The 14,383-nt window shown below is 39.6% G+C and overlaps 1 protein-coding gene across 3 annotated transcripts in view; it reads left to right on the top strand.

Annotated features, from left to right (window-relative positions):
* The window catches only part of stx8 (syntaxin 8), a 23,756-nt gene continuing 9,373 nt past the window's right edge, over window positions 1-14,383 (top strand). For 2 of the 3 annotated variants that reach the window (XR_015858168.1, XR_015858169.1), the window contains exons 1-7: window positions 1-109; window positions 529-628; window positions 716-810; window positions 1,100-1,210; window positions 3,524-3,657; window positions 4,409-4,501; window positions 12,154-12,255. Coding sequence is in view for 1 of the 3 variants with exons in the window: in XM_088374584.1 (XP_088230710.1) it covers window positions 93-109; window positions 529-628; window positions 716-810; window positions 1,100-1,210; window positions 3,524-3,657; window positions 4,409-4,501; window positions 12,154-12,255 (652 nt within the window). In the remaining 2 variants the exon portion in view is untranslated. The remainder of the gene's footprint in view (window positions 110-528; window positions 629-715; window positions 811-1,099; window positions 1,211-3,523; window positions 3,658-4,408; window positions 4,502-12,153; window positions 12,256-14,383) is intronic. The other variant, XM_088374584.1, reaches the window with a different exon arrangement.

A 14,383-nucleotide genomic window follows, 5' to 3' on the forward strand; every position in this document is an offset into this window, starting at 1 on the left:
ACGTCACACTCGAACAGGAAGCGTTTTTAAGCAACAGTAAATTGCAGCAGTCTGGATTTTCATCTTTAAACCTATTTTCCCTTTCTCAAACAATGTCTCAGGATACCTGGTAAATAATAAATTTAATAATAATAACTGGGTTGTGTTATTTCCAGTATTCCTATGTTTAAACCTCAATTCTAATGTCGTCAAGCTTTTGATTTCACGTTATAGTGGAGCTTACCTATTTTAACTTCGTGTTAACTCAACTACATGTATATATTTTTTTGTCTTTATGTCTGAAACCTTATGGTGTAACACAAAACCACTCGGTTACATCTATAAACGACACGGTTGACTGTTTAAACGTTATAGGAATGCGATTGAAAGTAACGCGCGAACTCAATGTGTCACATGACCGTCAAGTGGCGTTAGAAGACGTTGGTCAAAACGAATATTGACCAAGTCAATTCGTTTCTACATTAAAACAAAATGGAGGTCTTCAGTTGTCAAACTCAGACGTTCCTTTCCTGTCACCTTTCTATCCAGGTTACAAAATTACGATGCCACTTGTCGGCTGGCACAAGAAATTGCGGAAAAAATACAGGAACGTAACAGAGAGCAAAGAACAGGGGGCAACCCAGCCAAGGTGAGAAAATGTTTCCATCGTTAAATCAATATGGTGCTGTGGTTTTCAAATTTTCCACTGTCATTTCTGCTTTTCTTTTCTTTTTAGGTCAACATGGCACTACGGGCATCACTTCAAAAGCTCAAACAAAATATTTCCCAGCTTAAAGATAGTGTGCTGAGGGCTTCTTCATCGCGGCGAATGTATCTTTTTCTTTAAATTGAAGTGAATGAGAGAAGGAGGCAGGCTAGCCTGCGAATATGTAGTGACATTAGTTGGGCAGTAGAGGGCAGCAGATAGCTTTAAATAAAAGCTGGCTTGTTACACACCTAAAAAGTCAGGTAAAGTAATTTAATAAAAGGTTTTAACAAAGATAGTTTCATTTGGTAATCTTCAAATAATTATTTCGACCTGACAGATTACTATTTTGCATTGTATGATTTAGAAAATTTAAGCCCCTAAATTTATATGACCTTAATGTGATGCCATCAGAATGCAATCAGAAGCGGACAGGCGGCAGAATCTCATTGACGACCTGCTGACTAGGGAGAAGCAGCTCAATGCCACTTTTAAAGGCGATATCCCAGAACCAGCTCCATCCAGGTATGTAAAATAGTTTTAAGCAATTGATCAATCTTTCAAATAAGCCAAACAAGGACTTTTTTTCAATACCGGGTGATACTAGTTGGCGGGCAGTAACGTTTAGGAATTAAAGTGAAAGTCAAGTAAAACAAATCATTACAATTATATGTTCTGTACAAACTCACTAATTTAAAAATTGAAGTCTGGTGAATATTGCATTTGTGAAGTATGAAATAAGATGTATAATCTACCTAAGCTGAGCCCTGAACGAATAAAAATCAGACGCTGCTTTTAAATTGTGCTTCAACAATAGAAATGAATCCCGAAACAGGCCTTGTGTATTCCAAGTGTAGTGTGACGTTACACACAATGTTTCTCTTGGTTACTGTCAATCATTGAATCAAAATAAATGTCAGTCCATGAAGCTTCTGGGGCCCAACGCGTCGGAAGGCACCAATGATGAACATCGGTGTTGGGCGTCCAATTAAAAATAATGACTCCTCATTCTCTTGCCCATGTCCTTGACCAGAAGGGTCAAAGGCTCTGAGCTGGACTTTGATGATCTTGTCACTGGTCACTAACGTTCTGCAAGTCTGTGCACAATGTGAACTCGGGTTTGACCTGTGTCCCAGCACCCCTTGCTGTGCTATCCTCTGGAAAAAAATACTCTCCCCGTCTCCCATTAATTCATTTTTATGAATGGATTTTCAGGTTTTTGATGGGGAATATGCAAATGTGAATCATTCAGTTGAGGCGTTATTTGATTCACTTCCTCCTGACCAGTGTTTGTTTATGTCTGTGTATTTATAATTTGTTGTTTACAGTTCATGCTAATCACTCAATATTGGTTTTCTTTAGTTAAAGTAACTTCTCATACAGTTGAGGCGTAATACATTCTGGAATGCTGGTCCACTTATTTACAATGGTTTTATAGCAATAAATGCAAGTGAATGAATCTGATTCAAAAGTTATAAAAGTCAGGCCAAAACATACCGCGAGTAATAAACCTAAAGTTGAACTTCTCCGAAATCTCTCAAGCTTTAATTTTGGCATGGAGGTGCTTAGTCGTGCTTGCCGGCGACTTTTATCTCCTGACAGACCACACACCCAATTACTTAAAAGACCTTGAGAAAGACAAATCAAATCACTAATAAATTCCCTCTAATCATGTGGTTATGTGCTTTTCAGTTTGCTCAGTGAGATTGAAATTTTAACGTGATGTGTGGTGAGGTCATTTGAATTTGTGGTTCCCGTTGTGTGGTCTCTGAGGTCAGAACGTTAGATGGGGGGGTGCTGGGAATGGCCACGCTTGGCTAATCTAAGACACCTTTTCTCCAAAGATTTTGAGGTATTAGGCGATGGGGGAGGTCGCTGAGGTGTTTTTAATCTCTCCCTGAGACAATACAATCGGCCATCTCCATTTCAGACTGAGCAAAAGAAGGATGTGGCGCCGACATTTGAAGGCTGGCTTCACCTCGTGGCCTTTCCTCAATTATTCACTCACCTTTCCTTTATGTTTGCTTGCACTGGAAATAATTATAATTAGTTAAGTCTCTGCTGTCCGAGTCGCTCAGTCAAGTGGTGTGTGCTCCGGCTTTGGTGGCGGCAGTCTCTTCCTCCAAGAGATCTGCCTGACTGGCTTTTGAGCATCCCGCTGACCGGCTAATTGGATCTTCACACACCGAGCACTTGCGAGGGACGGAGTGGCGGGGCCTGCACTCGGTCTCATAGTAATCAAACATGTCAGAGAGCTTAGACCGGCTCTGGGTTGGCGACCACATCAGAAGCAGCTTGAAATAATTATCGCGTTACGAAACGTGATAAACGTCATGTGTGGCCCGTGACCAAATTTGAAAGTAAAAATTGTAAAACCATCCGTTTTCTCATGGTATTTCCTGGCTCGTGGATTTGCTCGCATGTGGCTCGATTCGAGCAGACTTGGTTGGACTCAATCTCACACGGGGTGACCTGTCGCCACAAGAGTTCCAGCGACAGCTTTAACCAATCAGCGGAAGAATAGCTTTAAAACCACCAGCGCACAGCACTTGCGGTTATTGTTTCCCATCCAAATGAGTAAAAAGATGCTGTCATGTTTTCTGCCATCTTTCTCCTTTTTCTAACCTTTTATTGAGTTCGTTTGTGCAGATTATATAGACAGGCCTCGACACTCAAAGTCTCCGATACTACGCACCGATACTACATGGCTTTCTGTTAAGGAGCCATGTAAGTCATATGTATATCGAATGCTATTATTTGCTCTTCACAAATGTAGAAATTCAAGCAACAACATAAAAACAAGAATTATTGTTTCATGATTATAATTTTATGCTCAAGGTCCACCTTATTGGCCGGAGGCGCAGGAGCAAGCGACGGAGTCTCCACCAACCCGTGGCTCATTAACGAATCGGACGAAACCAGGGGGTTGACTTTTGGCGAGATTAAACAACAGCAGCAACGAATCATCGAAGGTAAAAAAAAAAAAAAAACACGGGCAACTTATTCATTTTCATCCACTGATCAATTTTCAGGCGTCCCGCATCACATTTGGATGTGGTACCCATATGGAAGCACTCTTGTCGCTGTAACACAAATCCAGCACAAGGGTATTTCCAGTAAGAGATGGTAAAACACGCAGTTAAGTTGGCATGAAGAGGAAAATTAATAGATGAAACCATATCACACGCCAAACAGATTGGATTTAGTGTCGCCGACGCATGAAAGGTGCCCATTACTACCCACATCAAGAAGATCTACTCGAAGATTGTTTTCTCCTTTTTTCCCCTTCCCTCCCACTAAACCAATAAAAGGTTTGGACATGACTCGAACGGCCAGACATTAGAATTCTCCGTGCGACACTTCATTGCAATGTCTCTGCTTCGTTTCAATTTGGGATCGCAGATTCATTTTTACGACAGTGAAACCCAAAGCTCTTGGAGCTTTTCAGTCCCGTGAGGGGTTTATGACTGAGCGGGGTAATGGTTAGCGCCTCAAACCGTGCTCATAAAAAAAAAAAAATACTGTGATAGACAGCGCGTTAAACTTGTGATCAGCGGGGGCCGAGTCTTTTCTATTCTTCTCCGGCGTGATTGTTTTCCACCCCACCTCGAAACCGCTGCGGTTGTAATCGTTTTAAGCGAGGCTGCTAAATGACTCGCACGTGGCGCCGAGGGCCGGTCCGACGGCAATTATTGTTCACCTGGTTCTTCTTTGTGGTTTCAGTGCAGGACGCAGGTCTCGATGCGCTGGCAGAGGTCATTAGCCGGCAGAAGGTCATGGGACAGGAGATTGGCAACGAGCTGGACGAACAGAACGGTAAAGTTCGAATCTTCAAATTCGACACAACAGTCGGTCTTTCACAGGTGATGCCATTCAATAGCAAAAACCTGACCGAGATCTGAAGTCAACTTTTTTTTGTCTTATTGATTTTGAATCATCTTTGTCTAAAACTCACGTCTTATTAAAAGCCTTCATCTCGGAGACAAACTTTTAATACGTCATCCGAGGTTGAATAACGGAATCACTAAAGCAGTGAAACCACCAAAGCTTCTTCTCAGCTGGGGGAAAAAAAATGGCAGATGTTTGGCGCATTTTGTCCCACATTGACGGGCAGCGAGGAGAGTGAGAAACGGGAGATGATTGTTTTAACCTGCTCTCTCCTTCAGCTGGCGTGTTTCCCCCCCCCCCCCCCCCCCCGTCTCATTTTTTCAGCGCCATGTCAGTGTTTCCAATTACACAAACTCAAATGGTGGGAGAGCCCCCTTTGCTCCAATTCTGAAACAAGAATGCGCGAAGGCTAATTATTTTGGCCGCTAAAACAATGGCTTGTCGCCGGCTCCGTGTAATGGAGGCCACACTACCCTTGAATATAAACTTAATGGCGTGAAAGTTATTATTTCTTTTCAAAGACCACAAAAACGTGCGCCACCTGCAAGGATTTTAATCACTTCCATGAGGAAAAGTCCCAACACTAAACATTTGAAAGCCCTGCTCATCTTTTTATTCTATTCTTTTAATATGCTAGAGACTAATCAGGCATGTCCAAACTTTTTTTTCCTGGGGGGCCGCATACAAAAAAAATAGAAGAATGCAAGGGCCACTCATAAATTATTTGATTCTATACTCATTTATGCTACAGTTAAGCAATTTGATATTGATATATTGAATAACTGCGCTGTCATAGCTTATATAGTTTTAAGGGATTCTTTATTTTGGGGTGGCCGGCGGCCCTCTATGTCGGTAGAATAGATCAGCCCCTGTGCTAAACAGCAGCTGAGGAGCTATCTGTAAGAAGCTGACAATTTTTAAGCGCTCATTTGAGTCATTAATGTGATATGAAATCAGATCTTGATGGCACGATATTTGAACAGAAAGTATGGCACGTTATTTTCCACAATATTATTCAGAAAAAGAATGATATCTATATGCTATTATTAGCCGACAGAAGATCAGAAGATTCTTTTTACTATATGCTGCGGAATGGTAAAAAATTGACAACAGGTCGGAAATGCCCCCCAGAGTATAGTTTGAAAAGCTACACGACTAAATGCTTATGTTTATTAATAACTTCATCTACTATATAAGAAATTGTCAAAACCTTGCTAATTGATTTTGACATTTTTGTGGCAGCCGTGCTTCAACTTTCAATAAATGTCAAGCCAGACTTTGTCAAACTCCAGTTTAATTTAATCAACGAGGCCAATAAAACGTCACAAAAGAAAATACTTCCAACTCGATCGTGATACTAGCCACGTCCAACTATTTTTTTTTTTTTTTTTTGTTCCTCCGTGACCACTGTACTGTGAATGCAATGTTATTCTATAAATAGATTAAGCTCTTTGTAGTCTTCTGCTGGAGTCTAGCCCACGACCCAAGTGCATTGAAGGTTGCAGTCGTTTCCTTTTGGAGAAAGATTTCCGACTCGGGTCAACACGGACGATGACCTTTTTTGAGAGATGAACTCGAAGGCCCCCAGATTAGTGCCAAGGCTCCAAAAATATAGAAAGTTATCATTATTTTCAATTTCCACTTATTGTTATTTAGTCCATAACGACTTGCAGTTTGATTTTCTACATAACAATAGCATGTTTGGATATTCGTATTTAAAAAAAATAAAAATACCCGAACATTTTCATTGCTACTGCTAAATTCAACTCGGTGAGTTCAACAGTTCTATTTCAGTTCATCCGATATATTTAGATGAGACCAATCTCCCGAATGATGACATCGGCTATTCTTTCGGCATGAGTTGACTCGCATCAGCACTTTCAAACAAACGTCATGTGCATAAACCATTCGCAGGAATGAATCATGCCGTCTTCCATGTGTAATATCGCTCCAATATGTGACGAAGCACATTAAAGATGACGGAAAGAGCTGAGCGTTGATTTATCGTTTGTCCCAGTCACAAAGCTGGCCCGAGTGAGTCGTGTTTTCCCGACGAAACACGCCGTGACGTTCATTGAAGGGATGTCAAACTTGCAGCGAACCTCGTCTTGTGTGACCGTCGGATTGGCTGACTGCGTGACTTGATGAATTATTGAAGCCATCGAATATGCGAGCGGATAATGTCAGACACCCGCATCGTAATTTTCTGTGGTCTCCCTACTCATAAATTTGAAATGAATCATCTGAAGCTCTTTTTCTTTTTTTCGTAATACTGTAATGCGGGCTTCTTTTATTTTATTTGTCGTCAATGAATTAAAAGGGAAATCTGGCTCGTAGTGTTGGCGAACATAGATTGCTCACCGACTAGCTTGAGTACGAGACTGCATTCTAAGTGGATTACAATCAATCATGAGTCCCCTCCTCTCTCTCTTTTTTTTTCTTTTTTAATCTGTCCATCCATAGCAGCATCCATCTCTGTCGGAAGACCGTCAGTGTCAGAACGTTCTAACAATCGGCTAACATGAGCAGTTTGTGCTCCCGGGCCAAGCAAGGAAATTAACATATTTTGGACTCTAAAGGATAACATCTGAAAACATTTCATCAATCACGTTCTGTTACTCTTTTGTAGACCCTTCGCCCCCCCCCCCCCCCCCCCCCTCCCCCCTATTTTGTCTCTTGATTAGTGTGGATTTAAGTGCTGGTCTTGACGCTTTTGCAACACAACCTGAGTTTCAGATGCAGGTCAGGGTGAGATTTTGAGGACGAAGACATTATCGCGGAGGTTGTCTGTAAAAATGCTTTCAAGTCACGTATTTGCTTATGTGAATATAGACATTTAAAAAAAAAAAAAAACCTGAGCTGAATGTTTCCTCATGTCAGAAAGTGGCTCTGTTCCAACAACACTTTTACATCACACGCTTGCACCTCCTTTGAAATATGTCGTTTCGTAAAAGTGTGGTTTAAAGTAATCATAAAATACCCATAAATTGTAACCGTAGCGAAGTTTGAATGAAAGGAAACACTTATTTTTGGAATTTTTCTACAAATATTTTTGACATCTTCACGTCAGCCTGATAATGGATGATACCAATCTAAATCAAACCAGACCCGCTTGGTGCAAACAAGATTTTACAAGCCAGGATTTTATTTTTTCCTGCCACATAACCGCTCACATTGGATATAGACATATCAAATGCAGCATATGATGAAAAAGAAAGGTGTCTTCCATCCTGTGCAGCTCATCTGCACGACAAAATCACATCCAGATGTCCGTTGTGTGGGTGAGGCCGTTTCCCGTCTACTCCCGCCTCCATCCATCTCATCATCTCATGACTGGCACTCCAAAGTTTTTTTCACAAACTATCAATTTGGCATTGAAATCATGACATCTGTAAATTAATAATAATAATAATAATAATAATAATAATAATAATTAAATATAGAAAAATATGTTATATAAATATTTAATAAATAAATAAATAAAAAACATATAATACATAAAATATTATTATTTACTATTATAAGCATCTTAATATAATAATAATAATAATAATAATAAATAAAATTCTTACAAATGTACCTATATATTTAAGGGTGGGAGAGTTTCTTTCCCATCACTATGCTTAAAGCCAAGAGGACTGGAGACAAACTTTCCTTGATGGGTTTTACTCTAAGCACCATGTGTTGGAGTAATCTGTCTGTTTTAGTGGACAATAAGGAGGGTTGAAAGTGGCTTTATGGGTTTTACTGGAATGCTAATACTGAGATGACATATGTCGTGCCATTTTGATCAAAAACATATGAATGATTTTCACACCCATAAGATTATGTCTTGTCTCGATTGTTTTTAACATTAACAGCTTGGATTTAACTACTGATTCGTTTCCTGAACAGTTTATTCATATTTGAGAGAATCTCGTTTTATGACTCCGCGGAACTTTTCAGAAGGAACTATTTTGTCTCAATTACCGTATTTTTCAGATTATAAGGCATACCTACAATGCTTCAATGACAGGTGCAAACAGGCTTGTTTATGTGCTCCATTCTTTGCTCATTAGTAATCATAGTTTACTTTAGAAATATGTTTCATTGTCATATAAAAACCAGAATCATCGACAAAAATAAAAAACCTCATTTTAGTTCAGCCTCCTCTGGTCAAATCATTCTGTCACATATTAGAAACTTTCATTTATTGCTTTCCGCCTCAAACAGTAATTCATTTGTCATTCAAATATTCTAGTCAGGGATTTTTTTTTTTAATACTTGCTGACTTCTATTACCACTTTCTTGTGACTTTCGTGTAACACAGAAATCAGGTTAAAAATATCCCTGCGAAAGCAATATCCAAGCGATGAGAACTTTCCCATTGACTTTTTCCAAATGTTGTCTCGAAAAGACGGTCACGCAATTGTGAAATAAATTCAAGGATCCCCAGGGACCAAAAAAGCCCCGAACGATAACTTACTATCCGGGGTGGAAATGTCACGGTTAGAAAAGTTCACAGGTGTAAAAGCTGAGTCAAATATTGCGCTTGACTGTAATCAAATTTAGTACATGCAATTGTAGACATAACATACAGCGGGCCATTGTCCTTGTATCCGAGAGGTATTTGTGTGAAGTCGGTACTTAAGCGATCCAAATCAGCAAGCCTTCAAAGTGACACGTTTTCCAGCAGACACTATAGCGAGACTTTCATCACGCCACACACGTGTTACAATGTGTCACGCTTTTAAAAACACAAAAGCGGGTGGGTGATGCTTTCATTCGCCATCTGATAACCATTGCACGTGTTATGCCCAGACGAGAACCCGTCAAGGCCCTCTGTAGGATATTATATTTCAGATTATTTTGATAGATCTGACAGGAAATTTTGTGAGTCACCCAGCAAATATAAATTTGTGATCATTTACCACCAAATATCTTATAAGGAGGAAATAACTTGGCTTGCTAGGCTATGCTAGCTCCTACAGAAGTGTGGTGGTCCTATGACATCATATATTAGCAATTTTTTTTTTAGCCTCGCCCTTCTCCTTTGCTGCCCACAAGCAAATGTAGAATTTTGTTTCCACTCTGGATGGGAAGTTTTTTCAGCCGTGCTGTTGGCTAAACATTTATTCTGGCCCTTTGCGGGTTGAACTCAATTATCCCCGAAAACTCACAGAGATTTTCAGCAATTACATGCACCTCATATGCCACCCTGGAATTTTAAGTGCTCCCTACTTGTTTCTTTATTAAACGCATAATCCAGTTCAAATGTTACTTTTTTTTCTTTTTACTTTTTCTTGAACTGTATATTTGCTAGGTCAAAATAATATGCATGACTCAACAAGCGCTAAATGGTGAGTGTTTAGTACCCAGAATATTAGTTGTAGTATTAATTATTTTTATTCATTGGCTTTCCTGTGGTTAGTCCAAATTTTATCGAACGCCCTAGTTTGTTGTTTGATTGGCTTTTTTTATATTAAAATTAAATGTTGGAAACTTGCATCACACTTAAAACAATTATTTTATAGAGGCTCTGTCAAAATAGTTGAGTTTATCTGGTGGTTGCATAAGTGTGCACACCTCCTAAATTTTACAATGAACTAATTTCCTTTCCTACTAGTGTGAAATAGAAATCATAATACAACGGCCACAATTTAAAATGTAATTTTTCAGCAGCGATCAGACAACAATCTTTGATTGAAATCTCCCAAATGCATATGGGAAAGTTATAGTCCAACGAAAAACTATTGTTGAACGTTTTGACCATGATCCCAAAATCTTTTGAAAATAATTTTGCTTAGTTGCTATATTAAAATGACTGTTAGCTACCCATTTTAGCGACATATTCAAACTGATAGCAATCCTGCCTGCTAGATAAGCTGATAAACCAGTCTAAACATTTTTTTTTTTAAATGTTTCTTCTCAATACATCACCTTCTTCTCGGTGTCGTTGCTAATGAAGTGTGCTGCTATTGATGAAGTGCAAAGGCAGCTGGCGTTGGCGCTCGTGCCAGTGACACGGTGGTCCACCCCCGCCGCTGCCACCCTCATGCTTCTATTTTTTGGTGGCATCTGGCCACAAGGGAGGGGGAAAAAATGCTAATTATCCCAAAAATTGTATTTTAAAAAAAAAAATCAATCATTTTTTTTTCCAGCAAGAGAGACTCATTTTGTTTGCATCTCACATAATGACTGTACCTTGCCTGGGCCTCCATTTTGAAATACAAACTCAACAGTCTTTAGGTGTGTGAATATTTTCAAGATTTCTTTAAGCTGTTGTTTGAAGTGTCTTGTGAGTGAAAGCGAGGCTCAACTTTCACTGAAGTCGTCCATCAATGGACTGTTGGTTGTTGTCTGTCATGCATTGGCAGATCTTGGGGTTAACGTAGGTGAAATTCTTCACACACATACAGCCGGTTTTAGTTTGAGAAAAATTATTAGACAGCAACATGTGTCAGTGTTGGTATAGTAGCTCAAAACAAACATTTGAGCCAAAATAACTAATATTCTTTCAGTTACCCATTGTGGAACTCTGAGATTTACTGTCACGATTTTATTGAGGGGAAAACGAAGCTTCACGAAGCAGTTGTTGTATTTTTCGACTCCTCTAGATGGCATCCTCAGTTCAACATTAGGTTAAAAGAACACTGACTTGCCATTTCTTAAATTTCTTTATTTAAACCAACAGTGCTATCGAAAAGAGTCAAATTGGTTCATGATGCAAATTTGAAGCTTCATTTTGCCATCACTACACGATTGTATTGTTTGCTGGCATGATTGTCTTGCAACATAGCACGAATAAACAAAACATTCGTCATCACTTAGCTAACTACTCCCCGAGAGGAATCAATTCAAGGATGCATTAAAAGACCCCCCCCCCCCTCCCCAAAACAGTTGGCTCAGGGAGGCTGTCAGTGTGGCAGGGGGTTGATGTCCAACAGTGAGACTAATCTCACCACATGTGTCCAAGTGCTTCACAAGGCCAGATGTTGGAACTTCTGATTTGTGTGTGTGTGTGTGACAACGTGAAACACAGCAACCCATTTCACGCATGTGGTTAGAAAGACATAAAAACTGGCGGTACTAGCTTTAGAATTTAATTACGGCACGTATGTACGCCATTTTTCCTTCTTAAGTACTGATAAGTTTTGAATTGATTTCATGGGTTTATCTGGTCCGGTCAAGGGTCGATAAGGTGTCTCAGCGGGCTAGATTGTCAGTACAACTGTTACAAACTTTGGGTTTATACACACATGCGGACGCTCAAATTTGCTGTGGCTTCGGAGGTTTATCCACTGTAATAGCATTTTAAATAAACAAACCTCTGGTGAAACAGGGCCTCCTTTGTGGGCCGTCAGATCCAAACCGGGGCCAATAGCTGACACACATGGCAGTGTAGATTACAATAGGAAATTGACAATTATGTTTTTTGCAAACTTGACTGCCAACAGCGCTGCAGTGAAGCGATGTACTGGACTGTGGAACGGTTATATACTGTAATATGAATTGAATTGAAAATGTTTTTTTTTTTCCTGTTGTGAATTCCGTCATACGGCATTTTCGATGTCTTTATCAAACTTTCTTTTGTCATTTAGATATCATTGATGACATCACGCATCTCGTGGATAAGACAGACGGCCGCATTCGCAATGAGACACGACGGGTGCAGCTGGTGGACAAAAAGTCGGCCTCCTGCGGTGAGTTGCCCGATTCACTTTATTTTGTAAAACTTTGCTTCAATAAACCATCCGAAAAGTCTATTTTAGAACAATTACAGTGTTGAACATTTGACAGTACAAAAATGGCGCTAATATGGGAGTTTCCTTTAAATAGTCAGCAGAGGGCATTTCAACATTTCCTCGCCTCCCTCCCAAAAAAAAAAAAATCTTTGAGTTGATTTATTTTCTAAACCACATCAGTAACCTCCCAATATTTATTGGTCTCACTCACTATAGTTTGAAATTTTTGGTCGAGTAAACCGCAAAACAGATGTAGCAATGCACAAGATCCAAAAGTCCAGTCCAGCTTTTTCGGAGAGTAGCACGTAACGCATTCTAATGAGTCACCTTCTTAATAAGTCCGTTGATCTTTTTACCGTCGCCCTACGTCTTCAATTTCTATTGCTTTTGATGACTTAATTAGTTCAATGTGTCGTGTGGACCTCAAATCCACTTCAATTCTTGCCTTTTACAACAATATTGGTCAGGGGAATTAGTGGCGCTGGCTCAAGGCCATTTTTGGAATGCGTGAGCTTGAGATGACCTCCGTTTGCCCATTGAACTCGGTCAGCGCGGCTTGGGCAAATGTCGTTTTATGTTGTCAAAGAGACGGAACAGAAGCAGAGCAGACACTATGAAGGTCTCGCCCCTGCAATGCTCATCGTGTCCTTCATCGCCACATTTCAGGACGTCATTCGAAATTTTGTGTACATTCCCAAATATACTTGAATGTCCTTGTGCATACATGTTTGTATATATTGCTGTGCATTCAGCTCGAGTGGAAACATTCTTGCTTTCTCTCCGCAACAGCAAATTCCTCGCTGTCATCCCCTCGCTCGTCTCCACGATTGTTTGGCACCCGTCTTTGTGTCAGAGTGCGGAGAAAGAGCTGAAACGACGACATGCCGCAAATTGTTTGTAGGGCTTTCCCCCTCGTTCTCAATGGCAGCGTGTTTATAATTCCTCCGATTTAAGGCTTTGTTTATTTTTGTTACCACCTCTCATCCAATGCTGGCGTTTTTTTTTTTTTTGTAGACTTGGCGATGTCAAGCCTTGACAGTTGATGGCATACTTAAAATATCTTTTGGAGGCCCTCATTTTTTTTAATGGCTGGAAACATTTCAAAAATGTCACTCACCTTGATTGTGTCAATATCTAACGTTATCTTATTATTGTTATATTTTCATGCAATGACAACCGAATGATTCATACAGTTGCGTACATCGCATGCATATTTACCAGCTCGTATTAAAATCAGTAAATCTGCCAATTCAATTTTTACTACCAAGTAAAAATTTATTTCAGTGATACTAAATTGAGATTTGGGTGTTATGAATTAGTGGAGACTCAATTCCTAAATGATAAAACATTTTTAGTACTCTAGAGCAATTGATGTCAAAAACCTGATCTTTATTATTCTTTTTCTTATCAATTGAGAAGAATATTTGGAAGTAGATGACGTTGCTATAAAGTAGTTTGAAACAAAAACCTTGCAATATTTATAAAATTAAATTAAAATTATTTATCCGAGAATAGTATTTGTATTTTTTTTTTTTTTAGAGAGTGCAAGTATTCTCTTCACTAAATAAATTGGGGTAAAAAAAAAAGACATTCGTGGTAATCCTTGGGAGTCCTTCGACATCACTTCACTCCCAGGCAACATCAGTCGTACTTAAGCACTTCCCTTCGCTACAGCGCTAATCCACATTTGGTGAAGTAGCACTTGTGTTCACCGAATAATCCCGTAGGTGCCTTGCATTCAAATTAGGGTTGTGCTATTTGGACTGGAAGCGAATCACTGGATCGGTGAAATGTTTGGGAAATAAGACGCACTCTCAGAAATGTGAAACACCAGAAGCTCCTGACGCACTGCTTGTACAAACTGCAATTTTTCTGTTTGTTTCAAAACATACAGGGAATGTTCCACCTTGGTAGCATCAGAGCCATAACAGATGTGGGAAGTCTCCGTGTTAGGGTGTTCGGCAACGCCGAAAAATTGAACTTCTAAAATGATCTTCTCTTATGGCTCTAATATGTTCACCAATGTCATTCGAACACGACTTGTACGTTTGTAATTGTAGTCTGATGCTGTTAGCAATTTATTGTA

This window comes from Syngnathus floridae, chromosome 4 (assembly GCF_059516105.1).
Source record: "Syngnathus floridae isolate MCC-2025c chromosome 4, RoL_Sflo_1.0, whole genome shotgun sequence".
Lineage (NCBI taxonomy): Eukaryota > Metazoa > Chordata > Actinopteri > Syngnathiformes > Syngnathidae > Syngnathus > Syngnathus floridae.